The sequence below is a fragment of the Trachurus trachurus genome, assembly GCF_905171665.1.
Source record: "Trachurus trachurus genome assembly, chromosome: 11".
In the NCBI taxonomy this organism is placed as follows: Eukaryota; Metazoa; Chordata; class Actinopteri; order Carangiformes; family Carangidae; genus Trachurus; species Trachurus trachurus.
This window is the reverse complement of record NC_139904.1, coordinates 19,564,653-19,585,949: the sequence shown is the minus strand read 5'-3', so window position 1 is coordinate 19,585,949 and position 21,297 is coordinate 19,564,653. Positions and strand designations below refer to the sequence as shown.

General features: G+C 43.9%; 1 protein-coding gene across 1 annotated transcript; it reads right to left on the bottom strand.

Annotated features, from left to right (window-relative positions):
* Window positions 1-188: 188 nt before the first annotated feature.
* fbxl2 (F-box and leucine-rich repeat protein 2) lies at window positions 189-18,608 on the bottom strand. Its single transcript, XM_083981999.1, has 14 exons — window positions 17,919-18,608; window positions 13,379-13,440; window positions 10,374-10,428; window positions 9,553-9,627; window positions 9,190-9,284; window positions 8,457-8,621; window positions 8,230-8,356; window positions 7,669-7,743; window positions 7,401-7,531; window positions 6,435-6,495; window positions 6,246-6,290; window positions 5,815-5,871; window positions 5,478-5,690; window positions 189-2,512 (listed from the first exon to the last, which is right to left on the bottom strand). The coding sequence occupies exons 1-14, from the start codon at window positions 17,946-17,948 to the stop codon at window positions 2,405-2,407; spliced, it is 1,299 nt and encodes a 432-aa protein (XP_083838125.1). The 5' UTR covers window positions 17,949-18,608; the 3' UTR covers window positions 189-2,404.
* Window positions 18,609-21,297: the final 2,689 nt, after the last annotated feature.

The window sequence follows — 21,297 nt, the reverse complement described above, 5'->3', positions numbered from 1 at the left end:
GATTAATGTTTCCTGTAAGTCATGAATCAAACAAACCCCGCACCGTTAATGCGGGTGTCTGCGGCTCTTTCACGGCTCTTTGGTGACATCTAGCGGGTGAAACTGCGGGAGACACCGTGTTCAGTTTGCCGCAGTTCACAGTCAACACTGTCTGACTGTGGGACAAAATTTCACACTGGAGACACAAAGCACATTTACTATTAGTCACTTTTATTTATTTATTCATTTGTTTATTTTTTTCATTTACTTATTTATTTTCATAAACATAAAACTGTTAAAACAGCTGTCAAAGAGAGGGCATTAGTATCACAGCCAGTCAAGTCAGCTATGTTTCCGAGTCCGTCTTCATCTTTCCATCTGCTCTCCTTTCGTGTCAGTCCCATCCATAGTCCTGCCAATCTCCCCAGTCTTTGAGCACTTGGCACTACACAGCACTTGCCAGTCTCTTTTATTAGCACAATATTGCGAGATGCTTCTGCTTTGTTGTGTTTTCAGTGCTTCCAGTGGTTGTATTTCATGCCCCATACATGTGTATGGCAAGACAGACAATACTGAGATCCTGTTGATTGAGGGAGTGTCTGTATAGAGTAGAATAAACTCTTGGCTCTGGGGCTGTGCGTGGGTCACTGCATGTCACACTCCTGTTGTCAATTATGTCTCCTAGGATTGGATAAGTGGGAATTTCTTGACGATTCAATTAAATCTCATCAGACCTGTGTTGAATTCTATTTCTAAATAATTCCCTGTGTGCTATTTGGGGCATAAAGCAAGTTAAGTATAGTGAATAAAGACAATTCATTATATCCTATGTCATCAGTAAATTGCCAATTACACAAAATTATACTAAATTAACCTTAAAATACGTACATTCACATGATTGTCAAAAGGTTGAGGTGCATTTGCTCACATTCTAATATACACCATCTCAGTTTGGAGTAAATTTCCATTTCATTTTGAAACAAAGTTGCACCAGTGTTAGCCCTGATTGAAAACTAAATACACACAGCAACAAATCTGAATAATGGACTTCGCAGTCCACTTAAAAAGAGTGGGCATTACCAGAATTGTTTCATTGTTTCTAAACATACTCTGAATAGTAGGGAGACTGGAAACCCACTGATGTAAACAAGTTTGTCTCTGGTGCTAGTCTAATCCAGGATGTAAACAAATGCTTAAGTGGTCAAGTGGGAGCTAGTGCACAGGGCAACTGACAGGATTGGATCAGGGCCTATGAGCCAACATTACCACACAGTACACAGGAAGGGCCACACATCCCAGTGGCGTACAGCGTCAACATAATGCTTTTAAACACAGAGGGTCTGAATCATAGGTACAGTTTCTTCTTTTCCACCTCAAAAAGAAAGACAAACATATCTCCCTCTCTGGATAGACAGGCATGGACAATTACAATAAGCACTGGAAAAAAATAAAATAAACAATATTTTGTTGGCCTACCCCAGTTTTGAACAAGTAAGTGTAATTCTTTTTTTTTCTTTTTCAATTGCAAAACATTCTCTGTACAAACAGAATCAAAATCTCAACAGAAGTTTCTCAGATGCACGAATATGTCACATGTCCCGTCCTGTACTTCCTGTTCCTTCCCAACTCTTCCACAATAGAGAGTTGAGCTGGCTGTGCCAAAGCAACACTGTTTATATCCAGAAGATCTGCATTTCCTACAACCCAGCACTCCTCCTCCTCCTCCTTCTCCTCCTCCTCCTCCTCCATGCTGCGTGTTTATTGGTCAAAGCAGAATGAATCACAGAATGGTCACAAAGAGGTGTCATGTGATTGGTTGAGATGATACTCCACAGAGAGCGAACTCTTGTCCGAGATGACAGTATCGTCATTTTTTTTCTTTTTTTTTTTAAGTTTGAGCATGATGCATTGTAGTCCCACTGTTCTTCAGACCTCCCATCTGCAGCTGTCCAGATGCCTCCTCTATGCCCCCAGGTGGGGAGTCAGGGTTGTGAAAAGCAGGATGGAGTGGAGAGCCACCTGTTCTTTGTCCTTACAGTGTGTGTGTGTGTGAGAGAGAGAGAGAGAGAGAGAGAGAGAGAGAGAGAGAGAGAGAGAGAGAGAGAGAGAGACCATCCATCCATCCATCCATGGTTCTTCCACAACCCCTCTCCCACCAAGACCCCGGGGGCTCTGCTGCAAAGCTGATTGGTTCAGCAAGATGAGAGGAGGGGCGGGTTCAACTGATCAGGGATCAGTGGCGATCAGTCTATGTATTGATCAGTGATCAGGAGCAGTGAGCGGGTCCAGCCCCTCCTCTCCCCTACACCTACCCCAGTCCCCAGTCCCCCCACCCTGCCCCCCTCCCCCCCGGCAACGCCATTTTTAGCCCATATCAGAGCAGCAGGACCTGTAGACAGAGGTGGCCCCCCCTGGCCCTCCACTGTCAGAGGATGATGCAGCAGCGGCACAGACGCTGGCCACCTCCATGTACAGAGGGAGGGGGGGTCACTGGGGCAAAGTAGGCGTGGACCTTGATCTCTGGAAGATGGGCCTGTGTAGGGATGGGTGAGTCAGTGAAAGGGTATAAACAGCCAGACAAAACATCACAGTATAACACACAGATATGACTGTCATTCTTTTAACTCTTCTGTTATTTTTTCTTCAATGAATATGTAAAGGGATAGTTCAACATTCTGGCAAATTGGCCCATTGCCATAATCCCTATAGTCTTAGCAGTAGGTTCGTTACCTTTAATTGTCGGTGCAAGCTATTTTTAGAACGGCGGAGCTGCTCAGAGCTAGACTACAGAGGCTAATGGGATTTCTTGGTTTCCCTCATCAAACTCATGAAATACACAATCCAACAACTCCAAAACGCTCTCGTGGACAAGTTGTGACCTGCACATTCACCACGCTATGAAATAATAACGTTATTTCATAGTGTCACCGAGTTATTTTCGAGGCAAATTCAGAAACTGCTTGCTGGAAAACTGTGCATCAGCGGTTTTGCATGAATTTGCCTCAACTCTGTCTCCTAACGCTCCGTTATTATCTCCTAGCGTGGTGAATGTGCAGGTCACAACTTGTCCACCAGAGCGTTTTGGAGTTGTTGGATTGTGTATTTGATGAGTTTGATTAGTGAAACCAAAAAATCCCATTAGCCTCCGTAGCGTAGCTCTGAGCAGCTCGTGGTTCTGCTCCGCCGTTCTAAAAATAGCTTGCACCAACAATTAAAGGTAACGAACCTACTGCTATGACTATAGGGATTATGGCAATTGGCCAATTTGCCAAAATGTTGAACTATCCCTTTAAACATTTTTGAACTATGAGGCTATGGCAGCGAGCAGCTTAGCTTAGCACATACATTGGAAACAGGAGAAAATATGACTCATTTTGTCTAAGGGTTAAACAACAGACAATAAATGCCCTTATGATGATTATTTCTTGTCACAGCAATGACGACACATTTCCAAGAAAATATTGTTTGCAGAAAAGGAAATTGTAACCTCTGTGGTGATGTCCTTTTTGTGTCAACAAACAAGACGTGTTTTGTTCATTATTGAGCTTTAGGGGTTCAAGCAAGGTGTTGGACTGTGTCCCCCTCTGAGCCTTCAGACCCGAGCTCTCTGCTGCCCATTGTTTCCAGTCTTTTGAAAAGCTAAGCTACCTGGAAGCTCATGCTGCTGCAGGACCGGCTGAGGGAAGTGTGGGGAGAGAGAATGAGCTGAACACTTTTTTTAATCGGTTCAGCTCAGGCGCCCCCACCTTCTCTTCCAACCCCCACACCGACCACAGCTGCATCGGCTCACCAAGAGCTGGCAGCCCCCTACCCCCCTGTGGAAGACATCCTGCATAACCCCTGTCCCCAAGACAAAACACCCCAGGCACTCCGACGCCTTCTGTCACATCGCCTTCACCTTGCAGGTAATGAAGACGTTGGAGAAGCTGGTACTGCACCGTCTGAGGTCACAGGTGCAGCAGACCCAGGACCCTCTCCAGTTTGCTTACAGGGAGAGGATCGGGGTGGGGGATGCTGTCCTGTATCTTCTCCATCTGACCCACTCCTACCTCGAGGAGGGAGGCTGCGCTGTGAGAATTCTTTTTTTTTTTGATTTCTCAAGCACGTTCAACACCATTCAGCCCCCACTACTGTAGGAAAAACTATCTACCATGCAAGTGGACCCTCTCCTCACCTCCTGGATAACTGACTACCTGACCGACAGCAGCGGCAGTTAGTACATCCAGCACCACCATCAGCAGCACGGGAGCTCCGTAGGGGACCGTGCTGTCCCCCTTCTTCTTCGCCCTGTACACTGCTGATTTCAGACACAACTCTAAGCTCTGCCACATGCAGATGTTCTCACAGCAGTTGTAGCGTGTATCAAGCAGAACGAGGAGGGGGAATACAGGAAACTGGTGTGCGACTTTGTGGGGTGGTGCCAGAAGAACCAGCTGCTCCTGAACACCTCCGAAACAAAGGAGATTGTGCTGGACTTCAGGCACCGGCCCCCCACCCCACTCCCTGTCTGCATGGAGGGTGAGGCGGTCGAGATAGTGCCCTGCTACAAATATCTCAGACTGATACTTGACAATAAACTGGACTGGTCTCAGTCTGAACACTGATCACCTCTACAAGAAGGGCCAGAGCAGGCTCCACTCCCTGCGGAGGTTGGCATCATTTAACATCTGCAACAAGCTGCTACAGATGTTTTATGACTCCGTAGTGGCTTGTGTACTGTTCTATGCCGTGGCCTGCTGGGGCGGCAGTGGCAGTAAGAGGAACATCCAGCGGCTGAACAAAGCTCTGTGGTGGGCCTAAAGCTGGACTCTGTAGAGGAGGTGACGGAGCAGAGAACACTGACCAGATTCAGGGCGATCATGAACAATGCCAACCATCCACTGTGCTCTGCTTTTAACCAGCAGAGTAGCACCTTCAGCAACAGACTGCGGTCCCTGAGCTGCTCAACAACCAGATGCGCAAAGTCGTTTGTCCCTCGAGCTATCAGACTGCACAACTCTTTGAGTGGGAGGAGGAGGCGGGGGGAGGAGGAGGAGGAGACAAGTGGTGTTGGGGTGAATAGAAAGGCAGAAGCACTGGAACACTTGGTTGGTGGTTTTACCATGTTATTATTTATTTTTAGCTATTTATAGTCTGTATTTATTGTTGTGTTGTGTGAGACTGGTTCTGTGAGAACAGTTGACCACATCTGAATTTCCTTCGGGATTAATAAAGTACATATTTATCTATCTATCTATCTATCTATCTATCTATCTATCTATCTATCTATCTATCTATCTATCTATCTATTTTACATTTAACTGCAAGTTAAAACAAGCTTTTTATCTCAATCTCAGCAAGACTGTGAAATAAGTGTATTACTACAAATCAAAACATTATATTTGATGTATAGTGAAACAGCATGATTTTTAGATTAAATAATGTAGAGTAAATCTAAAGAGAGGCCAGATCCAATCATCCGTAAGTGCACATTTTATATCTGCATGATTTCCACTGACCCGGATGCGTTTGATGCCGGCCCTGGTGACTTGCTGACAGTCATAGAGCTCAATGCGCTCCAGACGATGGCAGCTCTTCAGGTGCTCGAGGGTAACGTCAGTGATGAGGGGGCAGTTGTCCAGCTCCACCACAGTGAGGCGCTCTTGGCCACAGGTGCTGCTGCTCAGAGCTCTGATGCCGTCGTCTGTGATCAGCTCGCAGTGTGACAGGGACTGTGCAGGACACAGTAGACAGGGATGAAGACACAAAGATAGATGGATTAAAGCTCCATAAGCAATGCAGACAGGCCGATGCAGAACCTGGCACAAGACCAGAGCTGCAGGTGTAAATGTTTACCAGTGCTTGCAGGCGAGGGCAGTGGATAGACAGCTGAACCAGGGTGTTATCTGTCACCTAAGAAGAGGAGAAGCTTGATTAAAGCACTGTTCTCACATGTCTAGAGACAGAGACAGTAGAGACTTACTGAGAGACCCAGTTCCCAGTTTGGGAGGCATGTGTTGCACGTTCATGTCTAGCTCTAAATCCTGCAAATACTTTTTCTACTGTGTCCCTTTCTTCTCTCTCTCCCTCTCTGCTTTCTGTCACAAGTGATTTATATACTAAGGTCATTGGACTGCTCACTCTCCCTCTTGGCAGAGAACAAACCCTGCAATGCTCACAATCATGTCTGTCTTTTTAAACCACGCAAAATCTACCCAAACAAATGAGAGCCAAGAATTGTTCCGGATTCAAAATAAATAAAGACCATGGAAAGGACAAACTCTTACCAAAATACATTCTTCTAAGTCCATTTTTTCGAGTTCATGGCAATTCTGTGAAACAAATAAAGAGACTGTTTAGTTCTTTGTGAGGAAAGCATTTCATTCATCTCAGAGATATTGAAGTGAAATGGGCAATTGACCCCACAAAAGGGTTCTCAGATGAGGAAACGGGAAGAAAGCTGATTGAGAATTCACCCTGGCGAGCACAGTGAACCCCGCGTCCGTAACATGGGAGCATCGTGCAGCTTCAAGAATCCTGAAATGACACAGACATATGGAAAACCGCTCTGAGTGGTGTGCAGCTGGAAACACTGGGGAATTATTGTGACTCATTGTCTCATGCGATAATGTTTAAAACATCAATAAATCATCAGGCTATTTGAGGTGAGAACTGAAGATCACTGCAGGACACATGGGCAGGCTGCACTGTGTGCTTTTCTGGTCACAGTTTAGATGGATGCTGTCGATTGTCAGGAACTAAATGCATCTGCAGACTAGGGATGTCACGATTACTTGTTTTCACAATTAATCGCAGTATTAAACACCACAATTAATTGATCGTAAGGATTCCTAAATACCGTCACTTTCTGAAAAAGATGATGTTGGAACCATATCGGCAGATGTGCACCAAAGTAAAGGTGAATGCACAGATACTGGTCCATTTATCTAAAGTAACACTGAATTGGTAGGAATTTAAATATTAGTGTGTCATTTGTATTTTTAAAAAAATGATTAAAATAAACTTAAACATTTGGTATAGATGACAATTATTGACCTAAATATTTCAAACACTTCCCCCAGTGGATTAATAACTGGTCCTATATTAAGAGATGAATAATGTAATTATATTTTGACTATATTTGATTTTACACATTCATAGTGTTGTGAAATTTATTGATACATAATGATCGTGATAATCATAATACCGTGATTATTTCTCTGACAATAATCGTAACAAGAAAATCTATAATCGTGACATCCCTACTGCAGACTATAAATGTTTACAGTGATTATAATCCATTTTTGAAAATAATAGCAGTCACACAGCCAGAGAAGGATATTCTGTGCATATGGTTGGTCTCCTTAAGAAGGATGGTGGGACAGGTGCATCTTTGTGTGAGTATATATAAAAAGAAATACATATGTGTTTGTTTTTCTCACTTGAGTCGGGGACAGTTGAGTCCCAGTGCAGTGAGAGAGGCGTCCGTGATGTTACTGCAGCCAGACACACAGAGGATCTGTAGCTTGTGGCAGCCTCGGCACAGACTGACCAGGCCTTCATCTGTTATTTGCTGGAAGAAACAGAGGACAGCGAAAACCAATTAACAAAGCAGAGGCGCATAACAACACATTCCTCATGCTTTAAAAAAATAAAAATAAAAAATCAGTCTCTCCCTCCTTCCATCCCACAACAAAATATTTATCTTACTGTGCAAGATTGCATGTTGATGGTGGTGAGTTCTGGGCAGTGTTTCTGGAGGTGTTTCAATGCTCCATCATCCAGCTGGGTTGAACACAAACACGTACAATATTGTCACAATATCAAAACAACACGTATGTGACTGTGTTGATGTACCTGCTAGGGCTGAAAACCAGCATCAGTGTGAATTACTTAAAATGTTCCCTAATAAACAGCGCAACCTTTGATCAATTTCACGCTGTTCTATGTTTTTCCAATTAGTGAAATTGATAGTGATATTCATGTGTAACTACAGACTCATGGGGGTTTCATGCTTTTTTCCCCCCAGGCAAGAAAAACTGGCTGGTAAACCTGAAGAAGATGTTGTTTCTACAAAAGAGCAGCAGAAAAAGAAAATGTCAGCTAAGCATAAACCATTATAGGAAAAACAAACAAACAAAAAACAATGTGATTAAAATAAAGGTAAAAAAAAGAACAAATACCATGGGATGGAAAATATACCATTTCGGGGCAAGTGGGCACATTTTATTTTTACACGCGGATGTGTGTGCGTTGTATGAGACACTGTACCTGTGTGCATCCTCTGAGGAATAGTGCTCGTAAACCAGTGCAGCCTCTTGCCAAAGCCTCAATGCCATCACGTGTGATCTGGTCACACCACGACAGGTTCAACATCTCGAGCATCCTGCAGCCATCACTGAACACGCACACACACACATTGTTGGATACGGAGTTAGACACAGAGTGCACAGGTGTGAAAGCTTTGTGGTTTTGTACTGAGTTTGACTGAAAACTACCTGACAGCCTTGAGGGAGTGGTTGCTGATGGACACACAGGAAGTGAGATCTAGTTGTTTGAGTTTGGAGCAAAACTTGCTGAGGCTGACGCAGGTGCTGTCTGTGATCTTGGTGCAGCCGTTCAGATTCAACACTTCGATGTTTCTGCAGTTCTGAGCAAACGTCCTGGGAAACAGTCGAACAGTGACGAGGGAGAAGGGGAATTACTCAGGAGTAGCTTCATTGAATAAATAAGAAGTCAGATGCTGCGAGTTGCTCTGGAGCCAATTAACAGAGTCATCTGCAGGCCCAAGGGAGGCTGTCGTAACGTCTACTGCGTGTTTTCTTTTTTCTTTTTTTTCTCATCTACGAAAGCCTCCAAGGAACAGCTTGTGTTTCTCTAAGTCAGTTGCTTATAGAGGTGTTAGAAAGTGAAGCTGTGTAAATCTACAGATTAGGAGGTTTATGTAAAAAAAAAAAAAAATTACATCACCAGTGGTCTTCCTTTGTTTTTGTTTACGTTATGTGTGTATGTGGGCATAGTAAAGTGAGATTAAATGGAATCAACAACAGAGTTTCTAGCACAGAGTCCCATGGGACTGAACGGCCACAAGAGGCTTTGACGTTAAATATTGGGACAAAATCAAAGCAAGTAATTAAAGAAACAAGACAATGACTTTTAGTAAAAGCCATAAATCAAAATCACACGATAATTGATGGTCAGTGAATGTCAGAGAGACGATGGGGATCTCACTTCATGGAGGCATCTCCCACGCTCAGGCAGCCCCTGAGGCTCAGCTGCCTCAGGAAGCCTCCACAACGCTTAGAAATGTTCTCCACCACCCGACCCTGAGAGACACACACACACACAGAGAGAGAGAGAGAGAGAGAGAGAGAGAGAGAGAGTGATATGACTTGGGCCAAAGGACAGAGGATCAGCTGTGACGTCACAGTCGGCACCAAAGCCTACTGACCCAGCACTAAGCCTTGGGCTGGATAATGCTACTCAACAAGCACACACATTCACACACCCATGCAGCACATACTGTATAGGAAACACACACACACACACACACACACACACACACACACAAATACTACCCATACCGCCCCTCACCTCTATGTCTGTCTGGAAGTTGAACAGGTCGATCTTCTGCCAGTTGCTGCCATCTAGAGCCAGGACGTTCCACGCCTGCAAGGTGGTGGACAGGTTGTGGACAGAGACAGACAAGTGGGTCAGACAGACTTGGAAAGGTGACGCTGTGTTCACAATACGTGGGAGAACCTCGCGTGTACAGCACTCCCTTGGCAAACTTTTTGTGTTTCTTTCTTCACAGAGTAAATGCTAAAGCCGGTGTTTTCCACTTCTTCCAATACTGCTGCTTTTCTCTGTTTTCTTTGACCACTTTGATTGGACAAAGGAAGGCACTTCTTGTCTCATACTTCAGAGTCAGTACAGGTTGATTGTGCTGTACAAATTAATTGGTTAATCAAGACAATAATTGGACAGCCACCCAAACCTAACAGTGGTCCAGAGTTTGCCTGCATGAAACTGGGCCCTGAAACACATCACAGGAAAAAAAGAAAATACACTCAAACTATACTTTGTGCTTTGTCCTAATATTATACATTGGAGCTTTTGTAAAAGAAGCAGCCACCACAGCATCTGCATTCACAGTCCACGTTGCAAGCTCTTGTTATTATTCACAGACGGCTCATTCATAAATGGCTTTCAGCTGCAGTGCACTATAGCAAAGCAGCAGTCCACTAACACATCACCAGCAGATGGCACTACATCATAGACATCTCCAGAGAATTCAACAAAATTTAACTGGATTTAGTTTAACCACATCATAGTTTAGGAATACATACTCATACAATGCAGGGTGAGTTAGGCCATGTTGGGAGGCATGCAGGTGCAAAGAAGGAGGGGCTTACCTTAGATACTTGGGCACACCTACAGAGTGTAACCACATCTAGATAGGAGAATATTCTGTGAGGAGAGAAACAATAAAACAGGATGAGCTTGTCTGAAGTGAACGATGATCATCATATCAAGAGTTCAGTTTCTAGTTCAACTTTCTACTTGGATATCTTTCCATTTGTGTGAGTGAATATATGTTTTTACGTCAGTAGAAAACAGAACAATCCCCTGTGTTTGGTTGGTGGCAGGAGAGCCCCACAGACAGGCAGTGTTTGAGCTGTGGGCCGGTCATCCACAAAGGGCTGCATGCAGCAGGCTACTGGGTCAGCTCAATCCATTAATCTGCCAATGAGTAATCTCTGGAACTCAGACAGGCAAGGCCACAGACAGCCTGGGATAGATAGATAAACATATATACAGGAGCATACACCCTTGTAGTCCCAAACATGTAAAACCTCCTCTGAGTTCCCGGTGGTTATAGTGCTCAGACGAGCGCCTCAAGAGGGCAATGTATACAAAATGTGAGGTTTTCAGAGAAACTGTCACAGTGCCAAAGCTTTGAGTGCAGCTGGGGTCTGAATGTCCTTTTAACCCTAGGAAACAGGAGCTGGCCATTGTTTCCTTCATATAGACTCAGACAAAAGCCGTGTGTTTTGATGTGTGTTGGACCGGGGCATGTTGGGACATGTCCGTATAATCTATAGCGGAGTCTTGTGTCAGTGAGTACACACGTATACAATCGACAAAGCAAGGGACAGACAACCACACATCACATGTGTGCGCACACACACACAACACACTACTAGTCCTTGAAATGATTGCAGGCCACCAGAGAAGCTGACCAATCAAGCGGGGTGCTCATCGATCTCCGTTCTGATAACTGGTTAATGGCTGTGACGGTGATCATTGATTGACTGTCTGTTTTAATCAAACACTCCGACTTTCCATTATGTGCGTGAAAGAGGCCCTTTACCCACCGGAGAGGAATTCTGCTAATCCTCCTCACAGGGAAGCAATCAATCAATCTGATTTGATCAGCTCAGCTCGGACTCTTTAGATGAGGGGAGGTTCCTGATTATAGACAGACTTTATCACTGACATGGAGTGTTTTTTCTTTCTATGCTTACGAGAAAGAAAAACAACAGGGAGGGGAGTCTGTGACATAACAGAGCCGACATCAGACAGTGTGTGAGGACTGCATGTTTTTCACTTAACGACATGCAAGGAGGCCCTAATGGTGCGTCTGAACACGGGCAGAACAGAAAAAAATGCGTTAATAGCCTTTGATTGCTCTCTCAAATCCTGCGTGGCTCTGCCCTTTTATTCCGACACGGTACATAATAGGATTTTAACGGAGCACAGTCACGTTTGTTGACAAAATGTACACCTGGCCCTTCAAGCATGGCTAGATAAGAGAGAGTACAGCCTTCGCCGTGAGTCTGGGACCGGTTGCCATGGTAACTCCAGTCAGACATGAATTTGGGTGATGGTGGGGAGGCTGCTGAGTCAGTGCTTCTGGGTAAGAGGACCCTGAACCACTCTGAACTCTCTCCAAGGCTCGTCTGTCAGACATGGCTCCTCTATATCGCGGCACAGTTTTCACAGTTTAATATCCATGCTGCACTGTCCTAGATAACAGCTGTTTACAATGCAGGAAGGCAGACGAGCGCAAAAACAAGTCAGGTACTCGGGCTGGCTCGCGGTGATACATTAACACTGGTGCTAATGAGGACACTAATTAGTCAGATTAACAGATGAATTAGCCAATATTCCTGTGGCAACATACCTGCCATTGCAAACCACATGGGTGATTGACTCCAGTGGTTACAAACCTTCATCTGGATGCCTACAACTCCACGACACTGATCAATTACATGTGTAGGACTTTGTCTCCTCTAAACTTATCTCATTTGATTTTAGAAATTACTCAATGATTCAATTCGAATTTGAGCAGAAAATTGATTCGAAAATATTTCTGATTAACAAACAATCATCATTTAAATGAATGGAAGCAAAAGTACAAAACTCAAAGAAGAATCTTCTAATTTTGAGCATTATTCATATTTTATCTTGGCAATGGGAATTTATAGCCCTGATTAGCATATTATTCTACAAGTGATGTAAATTAGGGGCACAACATTTGTGATTCTACATGCAGATCTAACAAATGCTACTCGGACAAAACAATGTCCCACACTGTGTGTCGTGGTGACGAGGCATAACCGAATTATAAATATAAAAAAGGCCCGAGTCAACCCACTTTCCATGGTTTACAAACAAGATTTACTGCCATTACAATGAGGCTTCCTCACAGCTGATGTTGTGTAAGTGTCTCAACATGACACATGTGACAGTAGGTCATGTGTCGTAGCCAGCAAGTGCATGTGAGTGCATGTTTTTTTTTCTGTCCACCGGTGAGCAGCGAGTGTGCTGCTGGTGGTAATGGGTGCACTGGTAGTCTCCGTGGAGACACAGCTGGAGCAGCAGAGGAGCACAGCACTGCGGAATTCCCCACCAGCTAAGACAAGCTATTAATAGCATACGTACACAGACATACAGTTTGCATAGACCCAGGGGTGTTTCACATATGCACACGCGCACACACACGCGCACGCGATAACCAAGTGCAGAAAACAAACAGTCCGCATCATATGTCTGCAGAGATACATGCAGGTGCATCCATTTTTAACACACACACACACAAACACACATATATGAATCATTGTGGAGGACGAGCACGGGTGAGCGCACGTGTGATGTCAGATTTATGGGTCATGCTCAGCTGCTGCAGTGAGAAAAAATATTGGTCTGTAGGTCACACTGTTAACAGAACCTCATTTCAGACTAGTGACCAACATATATCACACAACACACACACACACACTACAGTACACAACATGCACACACTCTCCAACACTAAGTGTTCAAGGCTGCTTCAGCTAATGAGTAACCCTGACCCAAGCCCTTGTCCCAGGGTATTTTGTGTTGTATTTGTGTGTGTGTGTGTTATTAATCTTACCTAAGAAGAAGCTCTTTGGGGAGCTTCTTGTTAATGGGGGCTTCATCGCTGTTTGAGAACACCTGCCGAGACACAAGATAAACAAAAACATTGAGTGAGCGTGTGTGTGTGTGTGTGTCAATATGTGTGTGTTTGAGTGGTCAAGAGCAGCGAGACAGAAATAAGACACAAGCTGTTACAATGGCAACACAGATCAAAACAGAAACCGGGGAGCATCATTATCATCTCCAGCAAATCGACCAAAACAAATCAACAGCAACTGCATCTAAACCATTATTTTATTTCACCAGCTCTCAATGTGTTTAATAAAAAAAAATAGGCCCTGTAGACCTGCATCTGCAGGTACAAGTGATAAACAAGCCATCACTTCCTTAAACTATACCAATATATGAGCTACAGCTACTTTTGGCTTTTAACATCCCCTCCTTACAAGCTTATAATTCTGTTAGCCTGGTCAGCTTGTTGACATGCTTATCTCAATTAGTCTACTCGCTGGATGTCTGGCCATCTGCTGAATGGCGCACACACACACACACACACACACACACACACACACACACACACACACACACACACACACACACACACACACACACACACACACACACACACACACACACAGGTGATTCAAGTCAGACCTCTCTATGAGAAGAACAGAGGAAGAACGTTCTAGATCAGGTGGGCTGCAGTCAGCCATGAATTTAAATGACGGCAAACACCCACATTCGCTGTGGCTCTGCAGACACGCATCGTCCCAGTGATACACTTGTATCCTCAAAGACTCAGAAACTGTATCTAATGAGGGGGGGACTCCCTGCTGCTTCGCACGCAAACACAAACAGCGAGATGTGGGAAACACAAAAGGGGAGCGGGGAAGCACAGGAGGAGCAAAGGTTGATCCTGTGAACGTCTTGGTTCGGGCTACAGCTCCGAGACAGACGTGGCAATCCCCCCCCCCTCGAAAGAGAAAGCAAGAAAGGAAGATGGGTGGAAGAGGGAGGAAGTGGGGAAGCAGAGGGAAGTGAGAGACAAAGGCAAAAGCAAACAAAAGAAATGGCGCTACAGTCGGGGGGGACTGCTGGAAAAATATGTGCAAAAGTCATTATTGAAAACAAGAGGGTGAGAGGAGATGGATGAGAGGGGAGGGAAGGAGCTGAGGGAGGAGGAAGGAATGAAGGAGTGAAGGCCAGCGAGGAGGAAGCGAGGTCAACAAGAGAGGGTTGGGTCCAATCACGGTCCAGCGAAAGATTAACCACACTGGTTTGAATTTTAACATCTATGTTGAGGTGACAACAAAGCAGACAAAGTGGTCTGAAACACAGTTCTGAACCCATTGATTAATTATATCCAATAATAGCTCCAGGTTATAGTTAAAACCTTGTCGATCCCTGGTCCCCAGATGCCCCTGCTTTCAATCAAACAATATCACAACCTAGCCATTAGCGTCGGGGGCACCTGCCTCTCTAAAGGTTCAACGAAGGTTCGATACAATAAAGCCTTTGTCATTACCACCATGTGACCCACTGTCAGTTATATTTAGAACAGCGTCATCAACTGAGTAAACGGAAAGTAAATTGACCTTAACTGTACAATAAGTGTATGTGCTGCTGGATGTTAGGAGGAGAATTGTCAACACACAGGGCCTACGCTACGTTAACTCAGTGTGTCTCTAAAGCCAGAGGTGGCTTAGGATTTAGGACTAAAATTAGACTTAATTCCAAACCACCTCTGTACCACATCACTCACCTTTGACCTCTCCCTCCACAGACACATGGTCACAAACAATCTAGTCGTACTGGGATCAAACCATGTGGGTGTTAAACCACATCAGGCCACAGTCTTTAAATGATCTGCAATCTGAAACATAACTTTTATAGTGCGGCAGGCGGTGGTGTCATACTCCACATCAGCTGGACGTTTAAATTACTTCAATTCTGATTCACATTATATCAAATTACTCCCACACAATCTGTTGATTTGTCAATTGAAAGAAAGTGAATCAACAGTTTTAGTGTTTGAGTGATCATTAAGGTCATTCATCACTATCACATGCCCTTTATTCTCTGTGTTATGTCACTCAGGACTGAAACTGAAGATTATTTTCGCTATCGATTAATCAATTTGCTGATTATACCTGATTAATTTACTTGTTTGCTGTGAGAAATACCCATCTAATATCACTGAAAATTGAATATTTTTGGTTTTTGGACTACTGGCCAGATAAAGCAAGACATTTTAAAGAAGTGGAAGTTTTTAGGTCTAATGGTGGAAATGTTCCTGTATTAGTTGAGAACAAAACAATTAGTTGACTAGTCGAAGAAAATTATAGACGAATTGAATCTATAAGATTGGATTAATTTTCTATGAATTTCATTTGTGTGTCACACAGTGGAGAGAAAGACAAAACACACAAAGAAGTTAGCATATGGCCTCTCTCTCTCTCTCTCTCTCTCTCTCTCTACCTCTGTGTTGTGTAACCCAAACCCCTATGAAAGACGTTGCCAGATGCGATGGCATGAACACAGTATTTGGTGTGTAATCTCCGCCGTAGATATGGCATCATGACAGCAAGGGTCAAAGCCATCTCTGGTACGCGTGCTCCATTAAAATTATCACCTCAGCATTCTGGTGCCCTCGTTCCCTGTGCCAGCAGAGCAGCATTCCCAAGCAGGGAGTTCCTCTCTGCAGTCATACTCCTATTCCTAGACAGTGTAGCTACAACAGGGTGGATATGCAAATCTGGGTTTTGAACGTGTGTGTGTGGCGGCTCAGGTCTAGAGTTTCTTCGCCCCACAATAAAGCAACTGTGAGGGAATTAGATCTATGTCATATGCTGGGGGTTCAGTTTCTACAAGGGGCCTTGCATCAGGTGTTCAATATACAGCATCATCTCAGGTGTGAGGTTATTAAGCAACCCTCCCATGTCCAACTCTATTTCCCCCCTCCATACTCTCCAGTTCCTCTCTCTCGCTTGTTTCCCATCGTACGCTGGTTTTCATCTAAGAAGCTTACAGCTCTGTTGAGAAATCCACTGATATGGCAACACACATCAGCACCACTACCTCCTTCTGTTCTCAGCCACTCTCATGTAGACACACATGTTCGTACACTAGCAGCTGAAAGAACACCTGACGGCAGAGAAAGGAAGAGAGAGAGAGAAAAAAAAAAGTCAAGTACCATCAAGTCAAAAAGAATCTCAACAATGCATGAATAACATTAGAGATAAACAATGCCAACAGCTTCCAGGAGTCACAACCAGTTGGGCGGGAGCTGATTTAAGGCTTGTACGAAACTACAAGGAAAATTGTTGACGCTGCAGAACATGGTAATAATTATGCCACAGGTATTACAGATCAATCGAACCGGAGTGAACATTAAAACTATCTGTGTGCAGCTGAGCAGAGCTGGAGAGTGACAGTTGGAGGTATTTGCTTTGTACCACACTCCTTTATTTAACCACTTCTACTATATTTCAGAAGCAAATATTACACTTTTTACTCCCCTATACGGCAGCTGTAGTTGAAAGGTACTTTACAGATTAGGTTAGAAAGACAATTTCTGTATAGAAATATGATTTATTGTCCTGGATTACACTATGCAACATCACACGAGGAAGAAAACATGACAATGTAATGTTAATTCATGTTTATTGTTTACACTTTGCAGCCATGATTCTGTACTTCTATAGGCTATGTACAAGTAATATACTGAATGGAGTTCCTTGAAGGTTAAGTATTTTTCTTAAACCTAGAGTTACTGCCACTTTTATTTCAGATGACAGCACTTCTTTCATCAGTGCAGATGAGCTCTGAGCTCTGACATGCATGGAAGGGCGTGTGTTTACCACTTTCCTGCAAAATCATCATGGAAATGTGGAAAGATTGTGGGAGGAAAACACGATCATTTATAGCACTGGTGTAACATAGCTCGTGTGTCATTATTACTGATTCCTGAACACAAAAAAACTGTCTTGTGTGCTGTTGTCATCAGTGACTCTCCTCCATAACCTCCTGTGGCACCTGTCATTCACAGGTATTAGGAGTAGGTGTCACCTGCTGCCAAACCCAAGTGATGACTAATTGAATGCTGCTGCCATGTATAGCTACACTGCTTGTATTTACAACGTTACTCTCCATCTGCAGCCCCCCTCTCTCTCCTGAAAGCCAGTAACCTCAGGCGACAGTGCCAACCAGCCAGCCAGCCAGCCAGCCTCGGCCCTGATATATTGACAATCCTCAGCCACAGCCCTCTCCTGTCCCGCAGTCCTGAGCTCCATGTTGTCGCTGTCTACTGGTGCGGCAGGACAATAACAGGATTTCGGATTACCCTTGACCAACAAAACGCCTCGGCTCCTGACTGCATGTAAAATTAGGAGCAAAGCGCCGTGGACCACACACACACACACACACACACACATACGCACACATACACACACACACATGCACGCACACACACATTGCTTATACAAACCCACGACTCCCACGTCTACTAGAAACAAACAGTTTTAACCGCTGGTGGGGGTCCACTCCCTCTGTCATACCTCGAACCGGCCCTTGGTGATACCGTTCATGTCTGCGGCGGCGGCGGCGGCGGCGGCGGCTCGTCGCTGCTGCTGCTGCTGCTGCTGCTGCTGCTGCTGCTGCACCACCACACCGCACCGATACCAGCCCACAGCCGCTTGACGACTGCCCTTATTGTTTTTGTCGCCGTTTTATTTTTGGTCGGTCGGAGTGTAGGTGCTGGAGCTGGAGCTGGGTCCTCACACCCGCCCTCCCCACCTCCTCCTCCTCCTCCTCCTCCTCCTCCACCTCCTCCTCCTCTTCCTCCACCACCTCCTCCCCCCACAACCAGCCGTCAAAAAGGCTCCTGTCTCCGGGTCAGCGAGGCAGCAGCAGCGGCGGTGGTGGTGGTGGTGGTGGTGTCGGTGTCGGTGGTGTCGGGTCCCGGTGGTCGGCCTGCGGTAGCGTGAACGGTGTCTTCTGTCTCGGAGACCGACGGCTCCCCAGCCCGTCTCATCGCAGGGCCAACCAAAATAACAATAATAACATGGACGGTCTGTCAAGTGACTTCACTTCCGCCTCTCCCTTCATCGCTCCGGCGGCGCAGGTCAGCTAGCAGCAACACAACTCACAAGTTTGATTTAGACAGAAAAAAAAATAAAAATGGGGGGGAAAAAATGCGAAACGTAAAATAAACGTCCGCGTTCATCCCGCGTGCCGTATTTTTTCGCATCAAACGCACGCACGGCGGATGACACGAGCGTTTTATCCTCCTCTGGTTTCTGTTTACTTGCGGGGAAAGGGGAGGAGCCCGCGTGACGTCATTGCTGCGGGAAAAGCACGCGTGGTCGATTTGTTTTGATTGTGGGGGGGCTTGCAGAGATTTTTTATTTTGCAGAATTACGGACAAACGACGGGTGTCGTTTGACAACCTTCACCGGGACGGTCACGGAGACATCGGCACACGAGCCCCGCTGGGTCTGGTTAAAGGACGGAAACCCACACAGATCTGAGGACGGTGGATCCACGAGCCAAGATCTTCTCTCCACTAGAGATCTCCGTCACTGTCACATACAGGCTTCAACCTGCAGACACACACACCCTAAACAACATGTAGCCTACCCAGTCCTTTGGCCTACTGCTTATTAACATAAACATCATGTTACAAATACATTATAAACTAGGCTACACTGTAGTAAAAACAGTGTCGGCATATGGGCTACTCACTATGCCAAATGGGTCTTTTCACTGTGTTAACCTATGGCCAATTATTGGATTATCACTGATACACATGTAAGATGCAAAACCATAGTCATATAATGATATTTGTGTCCACAGTTATAATATTTAAGCCTGTTTTTATTTCAATCTATAGAAATGGGTACACAACAATAAAATTGATTGAGTATGAATAGCCTACTTTTTTTTTTTTTACAAACTGTAAAGTGCAAATGGGATGGAAAATGAAAATGTTCATATATAGCCTAGGCTACTTCAAATTAGGCTGATAAATGAAGTCACAGAAACTGTCTGTAAGCAATATTATTATATTAATTGTCATGTACTTGAACTAATTTACATTTACTACACTGCAGAGGTATGCTTTACTTGAGTGTTGAGCATCGTAGGTTACTTTATATTTCCATAACTGCATATAGTATTTCTTATAACAATGTGTCTGTCTATACTTTTGAGAGACTCGCTTTCATTTAAGAAATATTATTGGCCTCTCATGATATATTGTTTAAAATATTTTATAAATCCATGTTGCATTTTCCCCAAAAGGAATCTGAATAGGGTAGATAGTTTTATAGTTTCAACATACAAGCTTGTTGAACATTTCTACTGGAGTTTAAATATTTTTACTAAATGATAGGTTTGTTTTTTAGAGCTAAATCAAAAGTTAACAGTTACCTCTCTGGCAATTACCTCAAAACTGTTTTGCATTGATGCTTTTACTCAAATAAAGGAATCTAGTACTTTTATTTTATATTTATTATTATTTATTTATTATTTTATCATTGCAGGTTTGTTGTCAGGGCTGCAGACAGATCCGAGTGTGAGTTACAGATCCAGAGTGAAATATCTTGACACGTGTTCTCACAATCCACAGCTAGAGGACGCTCTGTGCCATGACACTAATCTCTGTTCATCCAGTACTCTTGACATGACAGAGAGCCAGACACCTGTGCTGCCCGTCTGTTAATCCTAACCATGAACCTATAACCATAACTTACATCATAATAATTTGATTGGTGGAGTCAGGGGTTCCCAACATTTCAAGGCCTCTGAGAGGATTTTTTTCTTTCAGTCCTGTAACCTCTGATTAAAAGGATTAGGGAGGATATAAGAGAGGTTTGTTATGGTATTGTTAAAAAGTAAAGAGGTGTTAGTAGAGAGAGAAATACCTGAGCAGACATGTCACACTTCTAACTGGTGTAGTGTTTACAGTGGATGAAGAAAAGGCAGGAAATGTAAGCATTACTTGTATACACCTTCTTTTTACAGTCTATGGTATACACTGGATTATTGTGTAACATGTGGATGGAGGTGATGTGACTCAGACTGTGACGGTGTGTGCACACGCTGGCAGGGACACATATAGGCCTACCTACACTTCATGATGCATGTTTTAAAATTCTGGTCTTACGTCAACGTGCCGCACGTTCTCAGTCTTTTCGTCAGCCTGTGTCACTGCATTGCTTGGTAATTAACAATCTCTCATCAAAAGTCAAATTAATTAACTCAGTTCTTTGAATAGCTCCGTGCCCTTCTCATCCTGACTCAGCTGTGGCTGGCAGCTCAGTGTTGAATGTGTCCTGACGATCATAGTCACTATATTAATGTCAAGCAAGGCCAATCCTGTTAAACGCCTCACGCCTCTACAGAGTTTTCCAATAAAAAGTGAAGTGGACCTCAGCTGTTCATTGTGTATGTTTATAATATATATATATAATGTATAATGGGTTTGAAAACTATAATTTTTGTGTCTCACTCATAAAAGTTTTAAGACTTATTTAAAAAAGTTTAGTCTATAACTAAAAGTTGTATTTATTGCCTCCTCTGATATTGCATTTATCATGTTTTCTTGTCTGCTTGTCACATTTTTAAAAATGTTTTTGTGTTACTGACTTTATATAGGCTAGGTTTCAATATTCACTATCAGTTCTGTTAACACTTATTAAGAGATATTCTGTGGCTCTGTTTTCTGTTTCTTGTTTCTTGTGATGTTGTTGATGATGTAGATATGGAGGATACGCACTGATGCACTTTTTCGGTCATTTATTGGGCTCTTTTAGTCGTGCCACTGTTGTTGTTTCTACACACTGTATTTTACCCCCTTTTTTAATTGTGTGTCTTGTATCTGTGTTCTTTTTACTTGCTGCAACAATAATTGCCCTACGGGGACACAAATAAAAA